The 21109-nt window shown below is 62.3% G+C and overlaps 1 protein-coding gene across 3 annotated transcripts in view; it reads left to right on the top strand.

Annotated features, from left to right (window-relative positions):
• The window catches only part of HIP1R (huntingtin interacting protein 1 related), a 29367-nt gene extending 9626 nt beyond the window's left edge, over window positions 1–19741 (top strand). For 2 of the 3 annotated variants that reach the window (XM_045459544.1, XM_045459547.1), the window contains exons 2-32: window positions 5477–5540; window positions 6060–6202; window positions 6437–6493; window positions 7730–7810; window positions 8212–8288; window positions 8613–8674; window positions 10420–10560; window positions 11527–11584; window positions 11681–11756; window positions 11920–12060; window positions 12161–12222; window positions 12307–12379; window positions 12474–12657; window positions 12744–12832; window positions 12920–13036; window positions 13133–13234; window positions 13508–13702; window positions 14894–15041; window positions 15144–15230; window positions 15599–15706; window positions 15858–15994; window positions 16235–16345; window positions 16556–16614; window positions 16842–16872; window positions 16956–17018; window positions 17328–17428; window positions 17550–17655; window positions 17753–17876; window positions 17952–18013; window positions 18127–18333; window positions 18541–19741. In XM_045459544.1, coding sequence (XP_045315500.1) covers window positions 5477–5540; window positions 6060–6202; window positions 6437–6493; window positions 7730–7810; window positions 8212–8288; window positions 8613–8674; window positions 10420–10560; window positions 11527–11584; window positions 11681–11756; window positions 11920–12060; window positions 12161–12222; window positions 12307–12379; window positions 12474–12657; window positions 12744–12832; window positions 12920–13036; window positions 13133–13234; window positions 13508–13702; window positions 14894–15041; window positions 15144–15230; window positions 15599–15706; window positions 15858–15994; window positions 16235–16345; window positions 16556–16614; window positions 16842–16872; window positions 16956–17018; window positions 17328–17428; window positions 17550–17655; window positions 17753–17876; window positions 17952–18013; window positions 18127–18333; window positions 18541–18588 — 3114 coding nt within the window. In that variant the 3' untranslated portion in view covers window positions 18589–19741. Of the gene's footprint in view, window positions 1–5476; window positions 5541–6059; window positions 6203–6436; window positions 6494–7729; window positions 7811–8211; window positions 8289–8612; window positions 8675–10419; window positions 10561–11526; window positions 11585–11680; window positions 11757–11919; window positions 12061–12160; window positions 12223–12306; window positions 12380–12473; window positions 12658–12743; window positions 12833–12919; window positions 13037–13132; window positions 13235–13507; window positions 13703–14893; window positions 15042–15143; window positions 15231–15598; window positions 15707–15857; window positions 15995–16234; window positions 16346–16555; window positions 16615–16841; window positions 16873–16955; window positions 17019–17327; window positions 17443–17549; window positions 17656–17752; window positions 17877–17951; window positions 18014–18126; window positions 18334–18540 lie in introns of those variants that run through there. The other variant, XM_045459545.1, reaches the window with a different exon arrangement.
• The last annotated feature ends 1368 nt before the right edge of the window (window positions 19742–21109 follow it).

Here is a 21109-nt window from a genome sequence, read left to right as displayed (position 1 = left end):
TGGCTCTGTGTTGACAGCTCGGAGCCTGGAGCCTGCTTCGGGTTCTGCGTCTCCCTCTCTGCCCCTCCTCTGCTCATGCTGTCTCTCTCTCTCTCAAAAAATAAATAATAAAAATTTTTTTTAAAACAATCATAGTGTAACTGACGTTGGTGAACGTCGGGCTGAGGAGCTGTGGCTCTGTGAGCTGCCCACACTCTTGCTCTGTCCTCAGTGACTCTCCTCCCCACTACCCTCCTTGGCTGTGTGGCTCTCCCCAAACTTCCTGGGGTCCCCTTTGCTCTTTGTGAAGCCCCACAGCTGATGGGGCAGGGACTGGGTTGCTGTGAGCAGCTGCTGAGTGGGGTTTCCGGGTTTGGTCCTCTGGCTTCACTGACCACATCCATGCCTCAAGGCCCTGCTTCCGTCTGGAGTCCACGCCAGGTACCGAGCCTCTCAGGTACCACCTGCTGTGGCTCCGGTCCTGGCCTGGCCACCTCGAGGGTTTCCTCTTTCCCGAACCAGCACCTGCTGGGATGTTTCCTGGTGCGTGTCCCTGCCAGTTGCTCATCCGGGGACGGGCGCCATTGGCCGCTCTCTCCGGCCTGGTCCTTGGATTGCGTCCCCAGGCTTCGCTTGTCCTGGCTGCAGGACAGAAGTTGCCCTGGGAGGGAGCCAGAGTAAGCGGAGATGAAGGTCAGAGCCCAGAGTCAGATGCCCTTGCTCACAGGAGTGGGGAGCCATGGGGGCCCGTGAGCTTCTCGGTGCCGCCCCGATGCTTGAACGAATCCCTGATCCAGAGTGTGTGTTCTGACTTGGAGTCGGGCCAGGTCCTCCCTGAGCGGTAGTGGCCCGGGGTTGCAGGGTTCCTGTGGCGGGACAAAGAAGGACGTCTGTTGACGCACTGCTTCCTTGGCTCAGCCTCCCTCCTCCAGGACCCAGTGGTGGAGTGGTGGCCGAGAGGACAGTCTCCAGAGCCGGGCAGCCTGGGTCTAGTCCTGCAGATTCTCTCTCCGTGTGAATGGGGGAGGGAGGGTTGTGTGAGGGTCAAGTCAATATGCAAAGCACTTAGAACAGTGCCTGGCAGGGCAAAAGCACTTGGTCAACGTTTCATTATTGTGACCTTGGGCAAGTGATTACCTTCTTTAAGCCTCGATTTTCCTCATCTGCCTCCTCCTAGGTTACTTAGGAGATTAAATGAGGTAATACTGGTAAAGTGCCTAGCACGCAGCTTGGCCCATGGCCGAACTTGACAAAAATCATTTTATTATTAAGTTAGCCTAGTTTGCTGTCGTTGTGGCATGAAATACACCTTTTACCAGCTTCCCGGTGAAAGCGATTTTGCTTCTGTCTCCAGAGCATGCCGGAGCCTTCCCATCCCTTAGCCTGTACCCGCCTTGTACCCGCCTCTTCCCCTCCGAAGGTCCAGCCGCTCACCATCCAAACACTGGGTGGAGCAAGTGGAGGGTTGCAGGCGGGGTGGCTGCCCAGGGCCTCGAGTGTGGACTTGTTGGCTTTTTCCAGCACAGAAAGGGCAGCAGTGGCCTCAATGCCCGTAAAACCGTTCGCTGTCTCCTGCTCCCCGGTCTAAGAAACCTGTCTCTGCAGACCGTCCAGCTCCCACCAAAGTCCCCCTGAGCATTTTTCTGGGGTCTCACGGCTGCCCCGGAACTCCCCGCTATTGTTCTTGTCCTGATTTCCTGCAGTGGGAGAACCACTCCCTGGCCCCCCCATCCCAACCACTGAAAGGTCAAGGGAACTGTTCCCTCTTTTCCCCGGGAGTCAGATAAGCAGACAGATCCCCAGACAGTCACCACCTGTCCTCCCTCCCACCCCAGGACCCTTCTCTCCAGCTCTGGGTTTTCCACCCAGGCATCGGGGCCTCTGATCAATCCATTCCACTCCAAGCTGTTTCTCTCCATGGCAATTGATCCCGCCAGCCGTGAGGGATTAAATTTGCTGTTGTCAGAGCTGCCGGGGTAGTTCTGGCCTAGGTGGCTGTACCAGGGCCAGAAGAAGCCTATTTTTCAGGCCGGCAGGCTGGAGAGAACCCACACGGCAGTGCTGGGTTCCCCTCTGAATTTCCCCCCAGCCACCTGGCAGGCTATTGTGAGGATACCCCGCTGTGTGGAGCCGCCTTGAGACTGTAAACCCTAGAAGCTGAGCTGTGTCGCAGTCGCCCCGCGTAGATTCCGGCGCTATGGAGAAGAACCCTGAAGCTCTTCCCACCCCTGCAGCCCACTCAGGACCGGCCAGGGAGGCAGACGGGGTCCCCGGAGCCTGACATCCCCTCCCGGGACGAGGCTTGGCTGCTGTGCCTGGTAGGAAAAGCGAGGCCCTGTGAAGTGTGCACAGACTCCCTCTGTGTGAACACTGTGCCTCCTTGTGAGGCTTCCCGACCCACACATCTGCTGCCCTGCACACAACGGGGCCGTGTTCCCACCCCGGGAGGGACCCTGCTCCTGCCGCCAGCACTGGGAGGGCGGGTGGGGGAGAGAGGAGGAGCCTGATGGCCAGATCCTGCCGTGTACCCAAGACACCACATCTCACCGGGGCTCCCGCTTTGGGAGATCTTCCACGTGCCGGCCACCATCTAGGGGCTGGGGGCAGCCGGAGAGGCAGAAACACTTCCCTCGTGGCGTTCACCTTCAGATAATAGACAAGTAAGGAAGACATCCTTGTCAGGGGGTGCTGAGTAGCTGAGTACATGGAAAAGCGTTGATCAGGGGAGACTGACGTAGGGTGGCAGCAGGAATGGGACCGGTGAGCAGAGACCCAAAAGGGGTGGTGGTGGGGGTGGTCTTTCGAGGGGTCCAGTGCCCAGCAGTGAGCGGGTGCTCAGTGTACATTTGGACCATCAGTGAAGTACAGGCTGTGTTGAGTGACCCGGGGGACGACTGGGAGGCGGGACTGCCTCACCCTGGCGCCCCACCTTGGCTCAGCCACGCACTGCTGGCTCCTGCTGCGGACGGCTTCCTCCCTGCCTCCTCCCTGCTCGGAGGAAAGGGCTGCCCGCCCCACCACTCCCCTCCCTTGCTGGGCCCTAGCCAGCCTGTCCCTTTAGGGCGCGTCTCTGCCTCTGCTGTCCAGCTGCAGACCCCAGGAGGAGAAAGCACTGGCCTTCAGGAGGGAGAGCAGTTACTGTGGGTGCCCCTTCAGCTTGCTCTGACTTGGGGTTGCGTCTCTGCATCCACAGCTTCCTCCTGGGCCTGTTCAGCATGTGTCGCTTCGGCTCTGCTTTTGCTCCGAATCTTCCGGATCAGGCTAGACCAGGTGGCAGTCATCAGAAGAGCCAGCTCAGGTGTCAGGGCAGCTGGGGGATGGAGTTACACACCCCCAGAGACCGGACACTCCCGGTTTATGAGCTGGCAGCTGCATGCTGCTGGGGGAGGCGTGGCCCCACGCCCTTGCCCTGTGCACGGCCACCCCTGCCTGCCCCTTCCCAGCTCTGTGCCCGTATGGGAGGGAGGAGCCTGGGACGCTGTATGGCAGAGTCGCTAAGGACACAACAGGCAGCCGGACCTGGCTTTGTCCTTAGTAGCTGTACAGACAGGACACCTAACCTCTCTATACTTCAGTTTTCTCATCAGGAAGATGGGCTCATGCCCACTTCCTACGGCTGTTGCTGGAGGTGTCGCCTGTTTCCGGAACAGTGTAATCACCCAGGAGACGGCAGTTGGCGATCATCAGTGTCGCCACCACTGTGGTGGACAGAGTTCTGCCTGGGTGGGGTGTGGTGGTTATGTGGGGCCGGGAGAAGTAGGGGCTGGGCTCGACTTCTCTCCCGGCGGCTGCTCAGTGATGCTTGTTGAACAAAGCCAGGCGCTGAGGCCTCAGGGAGGCTGTGCTGGCGGAGGTTGGGCACACAGATGGCCAAGGGAGCCTTCCAGGTCTGGCTCGCCACAGCTTTGGGAATAAGAGAAGCCAGAGCCTGTCTGGGTTTCCGTTGGGACCCTGGGACGGGACACCAGGAGAGTGGCCCCTGAGGGGCCTGGTGTGGGGTCGGCACTCCTGCGTCCCGTGAGCGGGGTCACAGTGGGCTCTGTGGGGGGGGGGCGGGGGCTGGGCCGGTTTCAGCAGCTGCGTGCCTGATGGGAGAGGCCTGCCTCTGCTCCTGTGGGGTTGCTTTTCTTACCGACAGAGGAAATCTCACAGCCTTGCCAAGTAGGCCCAAAGTCGGTTCGTGGTGGACGTGTGCAGGGGTGAACCGCCTCCTGGCCAGGCTGGGCAGTTACGCTGTGAGGATGCTGGAGGTGGATGGTGTGGCGGCCTCTGGGCTAAGAGGAAAGCAAGTGTCGGGGCTGCCCTGTGGGGCTCCCTCTGCCCCGTCCCCTCCCCACTCCTGTCTGAGTCAGGCCACCACACAAACGCGTCCTATTGACAAGGCCTTGACCTGCCGGCATGGGTCCCGGGCTGCAGGGTGAGGGCACAGGGCAGCCCCAACCCTTGCTCAGCCACTGCAGATCCTGCATGGCCTGGGGGGCAGGCTGCCGTGAGCCCTGGGGAAGGACCAGTGGTGGACGGAAGGATCGCGTCTGTAGGTTTGCCGGGCACCTGCCTGTCGCTCCCACCAGGGGACATAGGCGGCTCTTCTCCAGCCACAAACATTGATGTCCCCAGCTCAGTGCTGGGCAGCTGGACAGAGGCCTGTAGAACCTGCCTGCAGGTAGAGGAATAAAACATCCCCTCGAGGAAAGCTGGGACCGGCGTTAAGTGCTGGGGCCCTTTGCTGAGGGAGCAGTCCCATCCAGGAGGCCTCGGGCTGTGGAGGCTCTGCCCTAAGGGGGAGGAGACAGGACCCCAGCAGGTGGACATGGGTGAGGACCTCTGCCCACAAGTGACATGGCTGCTTGCTCAGTGCCCGAGTGGCAGCAGCAGGTATGCTGAGCGGATCCCCCCACTTCCCACCGCCTCCAGTAGGGGCCACGGTCACCATCTGCTTCAGTGAGGGTAGGCACCGAGTCAGGACTTGTCCCCATCCAGGAGGGAGGCGGCCCGCGTGGCAGACGGGCCACAGGACCTGGGTTTGTCCCGTGTTTCCGTGTAGTGGCCGTGTGGCCTTGCCCCAGAGTAATGTGGGTGGGGGGTGACACACGTGTCTTCACGAGGGCTCAGGAGGGATAGGGCGGAGGATGCCACGTTGTTGCAAGTGGCCGCTCCCGCTGGGGCCCAGGGGGCCTCCCCTTCTGGGGTGAGCTAAGCACACACAGGTGTCTGCCCAGAGGTGGCGTCCTGCAGCTACCAGCCAGCCTCTGTCCTTATATCCTAGCCCCTAGAAGGCTCCCAGGGGCTTTTTGGCATCGGGTACTAACTCACTTTGAGCTGTACGAGTCAAGTAAAAGAAAAGTCTTCAGAGCTCTGGTTCACGCAGGTTGAGAGAACTTCCTTTTCCTCTGCGTCTCTACACCTTCCTTTGGCTGACGGGAAGAATCCATCCTGTGTCTTCTGGAGAAGTCTGCCTGGTGAGTTTCTGAACTCTGCCTCCTCTGTTCCCTCCCAGGCCATCAGCATCAGCAAAGCCATCAACACCCAGGAGGCCCCTGTGAAGGAGAAGCACGCCCGGCGTATCCTTCCCTTCCCTGCTTCGGGCAGGCCGGCCGCTGTCCCTCTTGGTGTCTGGGGGGAGGCAGGGAGAGTGAGAGGAGGGTGTGGGCCTGCCCTGCGTTATCTCTGACTGTGGACTTGGTGGGAAGTGAATTGGGGGGCTGGCCACCAGAGCTTTGTCAAGCGTGCCCTCGACAAGACAGAGGCCCGAGAAGGCGCATGCTCGTGTGGCCCCGGGCCAGCCGGGTCTCCTGCCTTGCTCTGCTGCTTTTACATTCTCAGTCCCATCTGGGCAACACCATCTATAGTCTTGGGCTGTCGGTCCCGGTTAAATCTGTGAGGATTGACCTTGGCAGAAAACCATCGCTTTCGGCGAACTCCTGCAGACGTGGTGGGAGAGGGGTGTCGGGAGAAGGTGCTGGGTGGCTGTGGGTGAGGGGCCAGCCTTCTCCCTGTGTCACTCAGCTGCACTCGCTGAGCACCCCAGCCTTCCCTACACTTGAGTCTCTGCCTCTTGCACTTGGCCTTGACCCTGGTAGGCATCATTCTGGGCACTCACCACGAGAAGGGGGCCTTCACCTTCTGGTCCTACGCCATTGGTCTGCCCCTTCCCAGCAGCTCTATCCTCAGCTGGAAGTTCTGCCACGTGCTCCACAAGGTCCTCCGAGATGGGCACCCGAATGTGAGTCACCACTGTCCGCTGGTGCTGACAGGGGCGGGGCTCTCGGGCCCTCCACCTGCTGCTGCCTGAGCAGGCCAGCACTCCAGGGAGGCAGAGCAGTGTCCCTGTCCCCACCCCTCCCTGCCCTCGGCGTGCCAGCCAGCATGGGCGGTGCATATGCTGGGACCCCGCCTGCGTGAGTCCGGGTTCTTCATACCTGCCCCCCCCCCCCCCCCCCCCCCGCTGCCGCTGCAGGTGCTACATGACTGCCAACGCCATCGGAGCAACATTCGGGAGATCGGAGATCTGTGGGTAAGTGCAGGGAGCAAGCAAGGCGGCCTTAGCACCTTGCGGAGGGAATCGTCCAGAAAGCCCAGCCACGGTCCCGCTTGGTGTCCTGACCCCCAGCTCGTGGGGCCGAGTGAATGGGAGCTCCCTGCAGATGGGCGTCTTTTCCCTCCTTTCCCTCAGAGTAGAAGTCACAATGTTATCTGGGGAGACATTGGGGGCAGATGGACGTCAGTTAATGAAACCTCAGCCTTGCTTTTAAGGTCTTGTCTGGGAAGCTCCAAACGCATAACTAACGGGCCCCCTAGCTCCAGAAACTCAGCAGCCCTGTGGTCCCTGTGAGCTGGGAAATGTGGCGACACCTCAGTCTGAGTGTCTGACTGGCGGTTACAGCCAATGTGAGGGGTACGGACTCCTTGCCCGCCACCACCCACCCCCCCTGACTGGGGCTGCTTTAGAATCTCAGGATTGGAAACTGGGTTCAAAAAACTTCCAGAAGATTCTTATCCATAATAAAGGTTGGAAGCCCCAAAAGCTTGTATTCTAGATCTACTCTAAGACCTCAGGGAATATGGGGGTGGGGACAGGACCTCTGGCCTTATTTGTCACCTGGGAGTACTGTTGGGACCTCATGGGGTAGGCCGGGGTCAGGGCAGGCCTCAGAGCTGGGCTGTAGAGGGAGGCCCTGCTGGCGTAGACACGAGCTGCCGTGTCTCACAGATGTCCCTTGAAGTCAAGAAAATAGTGCCCGTGGTGGTGTTTGCGGACACAGGCCCAGTTGGCGTGCTCGCAGGGGCCACGGTGTTTGGAGGTGACCGGGGAGGCAGCTGGGAGGATGTGTACACGGACCCGGCAGAATGTGCCTCCTCGGCTGCCACCAGCATTTTAATGAAGCGTCCCAACTCTGAGCTGGCCTGTTGCCCTGGACAAAGAGCCTTCTTCTCGCAAGAGTTTCTTTGGCAAGAAGGACTAGGAGTAAAATTAAAAAAAAAAAACAAACAAACAACAAAGAGCCGTAGACAAAGCGTAGGGCTGGCGGAGGCCCTTAGGAGGGATGCGTTGGCGGCCTCTGGAGGGCTGAGCAGTATTTGTGCGTGAACGTCTGTCCGTGTGGCGGGTGGGGGAAGGACACTCAGCTGGCGTCCTGCACCTTCCCACCTCTGCTGTCTCGTTGGCCCCAAAGCGTGAACAGGTCCTGTAGGATTTGTGGGCATGTTCCTGGGGTGGGAGACCCTCATCCCAGCGCTCCTCTCTCCACAGGGACATTTGCATGACCGCTACGGACAGCTGGTGAATGTTTATACCAAACTCTTGCTGACCAAAATCTCCTTCCACCTCAAGGTAGTTTCCTCGGGCGTCATGGGGCTGGGGGTGGAGGACCCTGGGCTTTTCTCTCTGTGATATCCTGGGAAGCCGGGTGGTGGCATCTACTGTGTCCCAACCTTGACCTGAGGGGAAACCAGAGGTGCCCAGGGTGCCTTGAGAGTCAGGGCAACTTGAGACGTTTTCCTCTAATGCCGGGGGGAGTGTCTGCTTTGCCCTTGGCTCCAGGCAGCCTCTTGCCCTGGCTGGACATCCCCTCCTCCCTGTCCCCCATGTGTCCCGTCACCTGCAGCCCCCTCAGCCAGTGCCTGGGGCAGATGGGGGCATCCTCAGCATCTCCTCCTTTCCTCAGAAGCTAGAACCCGTTCTGGGCCGGGGCCAGCATGGGCCTCAGCTGAGTGGGGGTGTCCTCTCCACAGCACCCCCAGTTTCCTGCGGGCCTGGAAGTGACGGACGAAGTGTTGGAGAAAACTGCTGGGACCGACGTCAACAACATGTGAGTCCCTCAGGACAGTGTGGCTGCCTGGCGCCACCTCCTTCTCCCTCAGTTTCCCCGGTGGCTCCCTCAGCGTTCCACACTCTGGGTCCATGAGGCCAGGTGCTCATCAGCGGCTGGCTGGGGCAGAGGGTCCCGTTCCCAGGAAATGAGGCTGAAGTTCAAGGGCTGGGGTTGATTTGGAATCTGGCCTCTTTGGCTGAAAGATGGCTGTCCGGCGCAGAGGCTCTTGGATGAACCGTGTTCCCTCTTCCCGCCTGGGGGGCGGGTCTCGTGCGGTGAGTCCCCTGCCCCTCCGCTCAGCCCTCCGCCTTCCCCTTGTAGCTTCCAGCTCACCGTGGAGATGTTTGATTACATGGACTGTGAGCTGAGGCTTTCTGAATCAGGTAAGCCAAGCAAGGAGGAGGCCCGGCCCCCCTGGGTCCTGCATGGTTCCTCAGGGCCCAGAGCCGGATGAGAAGTTAGCCCCACCAGCTTATTCTGCCCCCGGTGTCCATGCCCCTGCTAGGAGGGGGTGAGGGGGCCTCCAGGTGCCCCCAGGACATGGGGAGAGGTGTCCACTGCTCCTGCAGGGCGCCAGGCCTCAGAGGTGTCCAGGCAGCGGCGCCCCCTCCTGACTCGGCTCCCCCTGCGTCGGGCATCTGCAGAGCCCTCCCAGGAGAGAGTTGGTTTGGGTCATCTTGCGTGTTTCCTGCTGTAAAAGTCCTGTGAGTCATGGACTTCACAGCCCAGGGACCCAGCAGCTGCTGGACAGGAAATCTCAGAGGGCTTGCGCTCTCGGGGCCGCAGAGGGGATTGTTCTGGGCGGCAGCTTCGGGATGTCTTGTTGGGTGACTCAGTGCTCTTTGTAGGAGAACGAATAGCAAATGCCTTTTTAAGGGAAAACCGGGATTTGAGAGAGGTGGGTCTGGGCAGCCTCCTGGCACTCCTGGATCTGGACTCTGAGCTGTACCCAGAGGAGCCCAGACCCCACTGGGGAGCGTGGCCGCCGGCCTGTGACTGGCAGGGACGAGACGTGCTTCTCACAGCGGCCCCCACGAGGGAAGATAGAGAAAACCCACAGTTGGGCGCCCCACCCCTTGCAACACTCACCTCTTGATGAAGCACAAAGAAGGGGCAGCCTAGCGGTCCACAGGCCGGCGTCTCCCTGGAGAACCATCCTGAATGCCCCTCAGTGGAGAAATGGTTTTGCCTCGTATCAAACCCCAAATAGTATTTTATGTGTGTTTCAGTTCTTATAGGAAGATGTACTTGATGTGACACGTAATTGAATGTTAAGATTTAGAGGGTGAAGGACCATGCTTAGCTGCGTCTTGCTCCTCCTGGGCTTGGAGGTTTGCAAACGGTCCCACCCTAGGCCAGGTGAGGACAGGGCCCCAGGGCTTGTCCTGGCATCTGTGTCGTGCATGGGCCACCCTGGCGTGCGGTCTGCCCGTTGTCATTTCTCTCTGTGCCCTAGATAAGAGGCCGGCTATGGTGGGGGCAGCCTCGTGTTTGTCCCTGGCCCTCCTACTTGGCTGATCTCACGAAAGGCTTGATTGTCAGGGACAGGGGAGATTGACCCTGGGTGGAAGTGAGGTTTTGGGGTCACTTGGGGCTTTCAGAACCAGGTCCCGATCTGGCTGCCATGTGGCTCTCATCACAGTTGTAAGATGAGGCACTTGGCTACACTGCTTTGAGCCTCCTTCTTCCCTCGAAGACTGAGGATGAGCTCGAGGCCCACGGGTACAGGACCTTCGAAGTCACCCTGTCCCTCCAGCCCCTCATTCCGGGTGCACTGCGTGGTGGCTCTTGGAAACCCTTGCTGAGCTGACCTGTATTCTCTTTGCCCCGACCCTGCTGTTGCCCTAGTTTGTGAGGGCTCTCGGGTCCATCTGGGGCAGCCAAAGCACAGGGGCTCCTGTCCTAGCAGTTTGGAGCATGTTTGTGTCCGAGGACCTGGGACAGAGTTGTCCAGGCCTGGCTAGAACCAGCAAGGCAGGTCCCCAGGCCGCTGCCTCCCAGGGTTGCTCTGCCGATGCCCCGAGATGAGGGCGTGGGGCCCACCCTCTGCACTGTTCTCAGGAGCCTGTCACCGAGGCCACATCCCAGCTTCCCATGCGCATGCTGCTCCCTCCACCTCTGTTTGCAGTTTTCCGGCAGCTCAACACAGCCATCGCTGTGTCCCAGATGTCCTCGGGCCAGTGCCGCCTGGCTCCCCTCATCCAGGTCATCCAGGACTGCAGCCACCTCTACCATTACACAGTCAAGCTCATGTTCAAGCTGCACGCCTGTAAGTCCCCCCGGCCCCCTGCCGCCCTGCCTCGGGCCCCCTGAGGTTCAGCCGGAGCCACAGAGGGCCGTGTTTAGGTGGCTTACGTTGACAGATATTGGCTGTATCAGAAATGAAGATCAAGACATTTAAAAAAGTTATTTTTAAAAAAATGTTTATTTTTGAGAGGTGGGGGGAGGGGGAGAGACAGAGAGAGAGAAAATCCCAAGCAGGCTCTGTCCACGCTGTCTGCACAGAGCCCGATGGGCTCGAACCCATGAACCGCGAGATCATGACCTGAGCTGAAGACGGACGCTTAACCGACTGCGCCACCCAGGCGCCCCTAAAAAATACTTCTCAGTTAAATGTGACGTAGTACACTAGCCTTAACATAACCACCACAGTTGTGGTGGAAAAGCACTGTTCTCCAACACAAGGGTCTAGTGAGAAGAGGGGTGTGGTTTTACATGTATGCAGTTCTCTGAAATCCCTGGTCTTGAAGGAGGGATTGCCCTCTGAGGGCAGCCCACTGGGGCGCCTCGCATCCCACAGGCTGGCGTGACACATCCAAAGAGGCGCACGTCACTTGCTCCCCGTTCACAGAGGGTTTGGCCCCGGTCGACCCTCTGAAGAGGTCTTGGTCCCCACGCCCCACCCTGAGAACCAGGGGCCTGGGGTGAATGAGCTGTTGCAATGCTATCAGCCCAAGCTGGAGTCCAGAAGCGATTTCACAGCGCCCCCTACAGGCATGCGCCGATCGGGCTTGCTGTGGTCAAGATGCTGACTTTGGAGCGCCCACCCCCCCACCCTTCACCTCACTCTCCCAGTTGGTGGGGGGCCTGGCCAGGCAGCAGGTGCTGTCCCCTCTACGATGGTTTCTAGAATGTGGTGGAGCAGAGTGGGAACGGGAGGGAGGGAAGGTTAAGTCTTTGCAAGTCACAGGGCAGGGGGCAGAGGGGAAGTCCTGTCCAACGTCCCTGCCCTCAGGTCTCCCAGCTGACACCCTGCAAGGCCACAGGGACCGGTTCCACGAGCAGTTTCACAGGTATGGCCCGGGCAGGGAGGAGGCTCTGCGGCCTGGTGAGCTGGGCTTCTGTCCAGGTCCGGCCCCTCTGTGACCTCCCCTCATCTGCCTCTGCAGCCTCAGAAATTTCTTCCGGAGAGCCTCTGACATGCTCTACTTCAAGCGGCTCATCCAGATCCCCCGGCTGCCTGAGGTACCTGTCATATTCCCCAGGCTGCCCCTGGGCTGCAGCCTTGTTCCTACTCTGGGCACGTGGGGGACCCCGGGTGCCTGCTGGGGCCCCACTTGGGCGCTGGGGACGACTGAGAGGGTCTTTCCCCGGGCCGTGAGCAGCTCCCTCATTGCCCCTCCCCCAGGGACCTCCCAACTTCCTGCGGGCCTCAGCGCTGGCCGAACACATCAAGCCTGTGGTGGTGATCCCCGAGGAGGCCCCTGAGGACGAGGAGCCCGAGAACCTCATTGAGATCAGCACGGGGCCCCCAGCCGGGGAACCAGCGGTGAGGTTCCCCCTTTTGGTCGGGTGTCCTTCTGCCCGCGCCCTCCCCTGGCCTGCAGGGCCCGGGGTCGTGGCCCTGGGTCACCGTGCTTGTGTGGCAGGTGGTGGCCGACCTCTTTGAGCAGACGTTCGGACCCCCCAATGGCTCCTTGAAGGATGACAGGTGAGGCGAGGTGAGGGCCGGGGGCCGCCTGTGGCGGGGACTGCGCGGTGGTCAGGACTGACCTTGAAGACCATCTGTCCCCAGGGACGTGCAGATCGAGACCCTGAAGAGGGAGGTGGAGACGCTCCGCGCAGAGCTGGAGAAGATCAGGCTGGAGGTGAGGGCGGGGTCGTGGGGCCGGGCTGTGTGGCGCACCCCCACCGACGCACACGCGCGTGGGGTTCCCACACCACCGTCCTCGGGCCGCACAGGCCCAGCGCTACGTCTCGCAGCTGAAGGGCCAGGTGAACGCGCTGGAGGCCGAGCTGGAGGAGCAGCGGAAGCAGAAGCAGAAGGCGCTGGTGGACAACGAGCAACTGCGCCACGAGCTGACCCAGCTGCGGGCCGCCCAGCGGGAAGGCGAGCGGAACCAGGGCCTGCGCGAGGAGGCCGAGAGTGCGTGAGCGGCGCGGGGCCGGGGCGGGGGGCGGCCGGCGGGCGGGCGGGCAGCTGGGGACCACCGCCTCCCCTGCCCCCTGCAGAGAGGGCCAGCGCCACCGAGGCGCGCTACCAGAAGCTCAAGGAGAAGCACAGCGAGCTCATCAGCACACACGCCGAGCTGCTCAGGAAGGTAGGTGGAGGCACGGGCATGACGGGCGGACGCCGAGTGGGGCCCCCTGGCGGTGGCGGAGCGTGAGCCTGTGCCTCACCTGCGCAGAACGCGGACACGGCCAAGCAGCTGACGGTGACCCAGCAGAGCCAGGAGGAGGTGGCGCGGGTGAAGGAGCAGCTGGCCTTCCAGATGGAGCAAGAGAGACGGGAGTCCGAGCTGAAGGTGCGTCCCGGGCATGTGTGGGCCCCCGTGGCCCCGACTCTGGTGTCTCTTCCCCCACCTCCACCCTGCCCGCCGTGACACGCTGTCCTGTCCCAGCTGGAGGAGCAGACTGACCTGCTGGAGAAGCTCAAGAGGGAGCTGGAGGCCAAGGCGGGAGAGCTGGTGCGCACGCGGGAGGCCCTGAACCGCACGGAGCAGGTATGGCCGCTGCACGTGGGGTGGCCTCCGGGAGCCGGCCGGGCAGGAGTTAGGGTCCTCTTTCCCGTGAGCAGGGCCATGCCCGGATGCCAGTAGCTTGGTTCAGTCCTGGGGTGCAGCTCTGACCCAGGGGACACGGGAAGGGGGCCCTGGCCTTCGGGAAGTTCTCTAAGGGGAGATTAAGGAGAACGTGGCTCTCGGGGGTGGTGCGTGAACCTGGGTGGGGACGGGGTGCGGGCAAGGCCACCCTGCTCACGTGCCGGGTGTTTGCAGAGCGGCTCGGAGCTGAGCTCCAGGCTGGACGCACTGAGCGCAGAGAAGGCCGAGCTGAGCAGTGCGGTGCAGCGACAGGAGGCGGACCTGCTGGCGGCCCAGGGCCTGGTGCGGGAGAAGGAGGCGGCGTTGAGCCAGGAGCAGCAGCGTGGCTCTCGGGAGACGGCTGAGCTGCAGAGGCAGCTGGCGGACAAGGTGACGCCCCGGCCCCCCCCTCCCCCACCACAGCAACAGCTGCGCCGAGACCCGGCCTGCTTCCCGATCGACCGAAGGGTTGCGCGTCCGCCCTGTACTTCCAGAATATTTTTACCACTCCAAAAAGAAACTCTTCACCCAGGAAGGAGTTAATCCCCACGCCCCTCTGACAGCCCCAGCCCCTGGCAACCTCTCCCCTCTGGATCGACCTATTGCAGACGTTGCAGGTGGACGGGACCTCACGATAGGACTGGTTTCTCTCACCGAGCAGTGTTGGCCGGGTTCATCCGAGTGTCATGGCCCAGTAGTGTCCCACGACCAGAATGCATTGTGTGTACTTGTTCATCAGTTGGTGGGTGTTTTCACTTTGGCAGTTGGGGGTAACGCCACGAACCAGAGGGGCTGTGCCGTTTCTGTTCCTGCCAGGAACGTACGCAGTTGTCCATTTCTGGGGAACCTTTTTTTTTTTTTTAAGTTTATTTTGAGAAAAAGCGAACCAGCCGGGGTGGAGGGGCAGAGAAACAGAGGACAGAGGGTCTGAGGCAGGCTCTGTGGGGCTCGAACTCACGAACTGTGAGATCACGACCTGAGCCAAAGTCAGACAAACACTTAACCACTGCCCCAATTTCCCTACAACCTTAACAGCACTTGTTACTATCTGGTCGTTTTAGCCACCCTAGTGGGGGTGAGGTGGTATCTCATTGTGGTTTTTGTCTTGCATTTCCCTAAGGGTTTATGGTGTTGAATGTCTTTTGTGTGTGTTCATTGCCTTTTGTGTATTTGGGGAGAAATGTTTGTTCAGATCTCTTGTCTGCTTTTTAACTTGGTTGTCTTTTTTTTTTTTGGAGATAGGGTGGGGGAGGGGCAGAGGGGGGTGGACAGAGGATCCAAAGCAGGCTCTTTGCTGACAGCAGAGAGCCCAACGCGGAGCTCGAATTCACGAACTGTGAGATCGTGACCCGAGCCAAAGTTGGACGCTCAACTGACTGAGCCGCCCAGGCGCCCCATCGGTTGTCTTGTTATTGCCAAGCTGCCCGCTGGCTCGTGATGGAGCAGTCCAAGCAGGGGGGCGGTGCGGGGCCTCTCCTCAGACCTCCCTCCCCAGCGAGGGTCCCAGCTGACCGCCTGCCTGGCTGCCCCGGCGCTGACCCCCGGTTGGGATGTCCAAGCCGCCTCTCCCCTTCCCCCCAGGAGTCTCAGGAGCAAGAACTGCGGCGGAGGCTCGTGGACGAGCAGTTTGCAGTGCTCCGGGCCACTGCCACCGAGGCCCAGCGCATCCTGCGGGACGCCGTGGCCAAGCTGGATGACCCCCTGCACCTGCGCTGCACCAGCTCGCCGGGTAGGGCCTTTCCTTCCCTGCCCGGTGGGGTGAGAGGAGGGGCGGAAGGCGATGAGGCCTCAGGCAGGCTCCGCCCCTGACCGCCTCTCCCTGTGCCCGCAGACTACTTGGTGAGCAGGGCCCAGGCAGCCCTGGACGCCGTGAGCGCCCTGGAGAAGGGCCATGCCCAGTACCTGGTGTCCGGGTCAGGTGAGCACGGCGGCGGGGTGCCCATTCCGCCGGCCGTGGCTGCCTCCTGCCACTGGGGAGCTTCCCAGAGCCGTGCCCCCTGCACACGCCCCCCGGGAGCCCATTCCTGCCTGCCGGGGAGCCTGGGATCACCCAGACCTAGCTTTGTTCCCGGCTTGGCTGCTGTCTAGCCGCTTGACGTGGTGTAGGCTCTTCTTCCCTGTGACCTTCCTCTTCTCCCCCCCCCCCCCCCCCACCTCCCATCCCCCGAGCCTGCTTCTTCTCTGGGCCCTGGTGCCCGTTAGGCTTGTGGGCAGAGGACGTGAGCAGCCTGCCCGGCCTCGCCCTGTGGCAGTGGCGTGAGGGTTCCGTTTCTCCTCCCCCCACAGACGTCTCTGTGCTGGTGGCAGCCCTGACCCACTTCTCCCACGTGGCCGCAGACACCATCGTCAACGGCGGTGCCACCTCCCACCTGGCACCCACCGACCCTGCCGACCGTAAGTGGGCCCCGGGCTTGACTCCCACCTGGGGCCCGTGTGGACCCAGGGAAGGCGGGGGCCTACACACCGGTCCTGGCGTCGGACCTGGCGCGGGGGCATCTTCCGGGGCTCCCGGGTGCCGGCCCCTGACGGACCTCTCCCCGCCCAGGGCTGATCGACACGTGCCGGGAGTGCGGGGCCCGGGCTCTGGAGCTCATGGGGCAGCTGCAGCAGCAGCAGACCCTGCAGCAGGCCCAGCCCGGCCTGGTGCGGACCCCGCTGCAGGGCATCCTTCAGCTGGGCCAGGTGAGGTGTGCGGCCGCGGCGCCGGGTGGGGGTCCGCAGGGGTGAGGACGCGGGGGTGAGGCTCCGGGCCCCAACTTCCCCACACCCGCCTTACTTCGGGCCGAACCGGTGCTCATGTGTGGCGCTGGCAGCTGGAGGACACGGGGCAGGGACAGAGCGCCGCTCCAGCCTCTCCTAGGCTCCCCGGGGTTGCTGGGACTCCAGTCCGCCCCGCCTGACTCCTAAATGCCTCTTCCCCAGGAGCTGAAGCCCAAGAGCCTGGACGTGCGTCAGGAGGAGCTCGGGGCCGTGGTGGACAAGGAGATGGCGGCCACGTCCGCGGCCATCGAAGACGCCGTGCGGAGGATCGAGGTGAGGCCTGGGGTGCGGGGGCTCCCCTGGTTTCTGCAGGAGCCCCGGGGGCTGCGCTGGGCTGAGTGCAGGCTCTGCCCGCCTCTGTGCTCCCGTGCACGGGGCGGACGGCTCCGTGGCCGTTTGGGGGGCGGGGGGCTGGTCCGGCACCGCATCCCCCTTCCTCTCACACCGCCCTCTCAGCCCGCTGACCTCTGTCACTGGCTGTAGGACATGATGAACCAGGCCCGCCATGCCAGCTCCGGGGTGAAGCTAGAGGTGAACGAGAGGTGAGCCCCACTTCACCACTCCCGAGCCCCCAGACCCCGGGGTGTTCTGTCCTGCCTGCCTAGCTCTCCGCAAGGGACCGGGAACAAGTGCAGCCCGGCCTGCTGGACAGCTGTGTCGGGCCCCGTGGTGGCCCACGCGGAGGGCAGGTTCTCCAGGGTCACGCTGTAGATTCCTCTCTCTCTCTTTCTCTCTCTCTCCCGCCCCTGCACCTCCCTGCTTGCCTCAGGATCCTCAATTCGTGCACAGACCTGATGAAGGTGAGTGGCTGACTGCGACCCCAGGGTGGGCTGCGTGCCTGGGAAGACCACCCCGAGAGTGACACGTGTTTTGGTCTCGGCAGGCCATCCGGCTCTTGGTGACGACGTCCACCAGCCTGCAGAAGGAAATCGTGGAGGGCGGCAGGGTGAGCGGGCCCGATTCCCGAAGGGGGCATGAGCTCAGAGCCCTCCGGATCACTCCACCCTGGGCTTCAGCTGACCTCAGGGCTCCTTCAGGCACGAGCTTCCCGGAGCGTGCAGTGATCCGACACCCTCCCCCCACCCAGTGATGCGCACGGTGCGCCCGGGGTTCACGCCTGAATCCGCCGCGGCCCAGGGACGTACCCTCGTGGCTGAGGTGAAGGCAGAGGGGCCCCACGTGGGGCTCCGTTTCCACCTGCACCGTCACTGACTGGTCCCCCCCCCGCCCTGCCTTGCCCTCCTGTTGTCGCTAGGGGGCAGCCACGCAGCAGGAATTTTATGCCAAGAACTCCAGGTGGACCGAAGGCCTCATCTCCGCCTCCAAGGCCGTGGGCTGGGGAGCCACGCAGCTGGTGTATGTCGCCCCAGGTGGGGGGCGGCAGGGTGTTCGGTGCGCAGGGTCTGGGCAGGGAGCATGGAGGCAGCCCGGGGCCACGAGAGTCGGAGACCCAGGCCCCACCCGGCTCTGCCCGCAGGGAGTCGGCCGACAGGGTGGTGCTCCACACGGGCAAGTACGAAGAGCTCATCGTCTGTTCGCACGAGATCGCAGCCAGCACGGCCCAGCTGGTGGCGGCCTCCAAGGTGAGGCTTCACGCGCAGCGGCCTCTCAGGTCTGGGCTGTGGCAGACGGGCCCCACGTGCTAGGGGTGAGGCTGACCCGCCCCCGCGCCCCCCCCAGGTGAAGGCAGACAAACACAGCCCGCACCTGAGCCGCCTGCAGGAGTGCTCCCGCACCGTCAACGAGATGGCCGCCAACGTGGTGGCCTCCACCAGATCAGGCCAGGAGCAGATCGAAGAAAGAGGTGAGCCCGGGCCCTGGCCGCAGCCGGGGTGGGGGCGGGCGCAGAGGCACTAACCCTGTCCCGTTCTGGCCACAGACACCATGGACTTCTCCGGCCTGTCCCTCATCAAGCTGAAGAAGCAGGAGATGGAGACCCAGGTGGGTGCCTACGGCTGGCCTCCGTGCCTCCCGCTCCTCCTCGAGGGCCCAGCTCTGGGAGGGCGGGCAGGGTGGGCCACACGGCCGTGCTGAGCGGGCACGTGGGGCTGCAGGTTCGTGTCCTGGAGCTGGAGAAGACGCTGGAGGCGGAGCGTATGCGGCTGGGGGAGCTGCGGAAGCAGCACTACGTGCTGGCTGGCGGCGTGGGGACACTGAGCGAGGAGGAGCCCAGCCGACCCAGTGCTGCCCCCCGTGGTGGGACCTCCAGGAAGCCACCCCTAGCCCAGAAGCCCAGTGTGGCAGCCCGGCAGGACCAGCAGGTGCTGAGCGTCGGCACTGGGGCTGGGAGGGCCCCGGGGGTGCCGTCCCTGTCTCTGCTCCCCAGTCTGCGGGACTCGGGGCAGAAATGCTGCTTCAGCAACACGGGGAGGATGGTGGGGGTGGGAAGGCTGCAGGGGGCCGAGGGGAGGTAGGGGGTGTGGGGGCCCAGCCATGTTCGCTGAGCCCCTCAACTTTGACTCCTGCAGCTGGACAAGAAGGATGGCATCTACCCGGCTCAGCTCGTGAACTACTAGGCTCCCGAGGGGGTCAGCAGGCAGGCCTGGGCCTTGGGTGGCCGCCCCATCTCGGCTGCGGAGCCTCCACGGGGTGTGGTCCCCCACCCCACAGACCGGACCAGTGTCCCCGAGGTCCCCAGCCCTCGCTGAACCCAAAGGATCAGGGGCCGGTTCTCCGTCTGCAACAGGCACTCGTGAGCGCAGCCAGGATCTAGCAGGCCCGAGCCACAACGTCTTCAGGAAACACATGGAACATTTGTAATATTCTGAGTTCAAGCTTTCCTTCGTGAGTTTGTATTCACCCTGAGAAGCAGGGCCCCAGGAGAGGGACTTTGGGTAGGACCTCCCCTGCCTTTTAAACTCAAGGTCTGAGGTTAGCCATGAACGGCCAGTCCATGCTGGCTGTGGGGGACATAGGCAAGATGTGGTAGCTACTTGTAGCTTTCACCTACTTGTAGCTTTCGGGCACTGAGTCCATGGTGACGGGGCTGGGGTGGCCTCAAGCAAAGCAGACTGCTCCAGAGCGGCCTAGCATTGCCCTTTCTCCTTGGGCCTCGCTCCAAGGCATCGGGGACGGGAGTGTGGAGGACAGGACCTTTGGGGAGATGCGGGCCCGGCGGGCACAGGTGCTGTGCGGTCACTCCGGGAGTTTGTTCCGCCGGAATCTATGGTGACCCTCCTGTGTCCTGTCCTTCATGACCCTGATCTGGCTGCTCCTGCCCTGGAGGCCCCGTTCTGCCTGTTCCCCTTTGCCGCCACCTCCCCCCCTGCCTCCTTCCCTCCCCTCCTCATGAGGTGATGGCCAGACCTCTCGAAGGCCTCCCCAGCTCAGCCACAAAAAGTCCAAGAACTAGGACGCCTACCTGCCGTCCTCCAGATCAAGGGCACCTTTGTGCCCCGCAGGAAGGGGCCGCCCGGCAGCCTGGCCGCAGCCCCGCTCCACTGTGGGCCTGCCCTGCCCCCACTGGGAGGAGGATTTGCAAGAACGTGTGTTCCTTGGGCCCCCGGGAGTGCTTGGGAGGAAAGGACCGGCAGCTCCCCCCGCCCGCAGGGTGCTCCGGTACCAGCCACGGTCTGGACACGAGCACAAGGAACCAGCTCTTCTGCTTTGCCTTTAGTCTTTCCTTGTGTTGAAGAGTCAGACTGGCAATAAAATGCACTTGGACTGTCACTGCCCTACCATGAGGGGCCGCGCCTGGGCTGTCATTTCTCCAGGGCCGGGACGTGCACCGCAGGGCAGGGACCCACTTAGTTGCTGCAGGTAACAGGGCACTTGGAACTACGGAAGAGCTTGTACAGCTGCTTCTGGTTCCGCCGGGCTCGTTTCCTGGGAAGTCTGTGACTTGCGGCCGTAGGACGGACACCTCCGTGGTGAGTCGCGGCTTGGGCCTTTCCTCCCCGGCCTCTACTGCCACCCCAAGTCCCCTGGGTTCTTGTCCACACACCCCCCCCTCCCGCTCCCCCAGCCCTGTCAGAAGCCACACTTCTTTGGGAAGGGGGAGGAGTGACCACTGAGTCCCTGCAGTTAAGAACGGCCCACACCGGGGCTTGGCGGTGGGCACGCTGACTCCTATCTGGTCTGGACCAAACCGGTGTGGCCACACACAGCCTTGTATTAAGAGAGCCTAACAGGCCTCTGGGTTCCCAAGAGCACAGCTGGCTGTGCAGACACCCGCTTTCTGCGGGGGCGGCCTTGCCTTGGCACGCTGCCCACAGCGTGCCCCCTTCCCCCGCAGGCCACCGGCATTTGTGGAACAAAGACCGTGCAGGTCAGGGCAGAGAAAGATCAACTTGGGTGGCTTCCACCGCATGTGGCCTCAGAGGAGAGTCTCACTCCCTGTGCCCGGGGTTTCCCAGAGCATGAAGTGGGGCCCTGTCCCCCTCCGGACCAGTATGCGGTGTGGGTGGGGTGAAGTGCTTTGAAAACTTCATAAACAGGGCGATGGAACCGGGGCCTGGTTCTCGTTTCTAAGGGAAACCAGCTTCAGGAAAGACTTTCAAGCAGACGACTGGCTCCACCACATGCGACCAGTGAAAACTGGCACGAGTCCACTCAGTCGAGACACAGAAAGGTTAGCTGGTTCTGAAAGCATGTCCTCAGTGAGCAAATCTTTTAACTAGAGACCCCAAACAAGAAGCCCCGCATCTGATCTCATCACGCCCCCTCCCACCGGGCCTCCCTGACGACCTCACAAGCACGGGGGTCCGGAGAAGGGAGCCAGTGTCCTCACCAAGTGTGGCTGTAAGCTCCCTCTCTGCCACAAATTCTCAAACAAGCACACGGATTTCTCCAGAAAGGCTTTCCTCCTCGTCCCGGGAAAGCCCCAGCAGTGCCGCGGGCGCATCCTCCCCGTGCAGTGATGTGCAGGGAATGGCATCCCGTAGGAGGGCTTCACGGGGCTGTTCTCCGTGCTCACCTTCCGACCAGTGCAACGAGGAAGGTCCTTCCCAGATGCCCAGGCCCTGGTACATGGTCCAACCCAGGGGGTACAGAGGGGACCGGCAGGGTCTCTCCAGCCTCAAGGGGGGAGCAGCAAGT

Source organism: Leopardus geoffroyi, chromosome D3 (assembly GCF_018350155.1).
Source record: "Leopardus geoffroyi isolate Oge1 chromosome D3, O.geoffroyi_Oge1_pat1.0, whole genome shotgun sequence".
Lineage (NCBI taxonomy): Eukaryota > Metazoa > Chordata > Mammalia > Carnivora > Felidae > Leopardus > Leopardus geoffroyi.
Note: the sequence above shows the minus strand (reverse complement) of the source record. Positions and strands in the feature narration are given on the sequence as shown.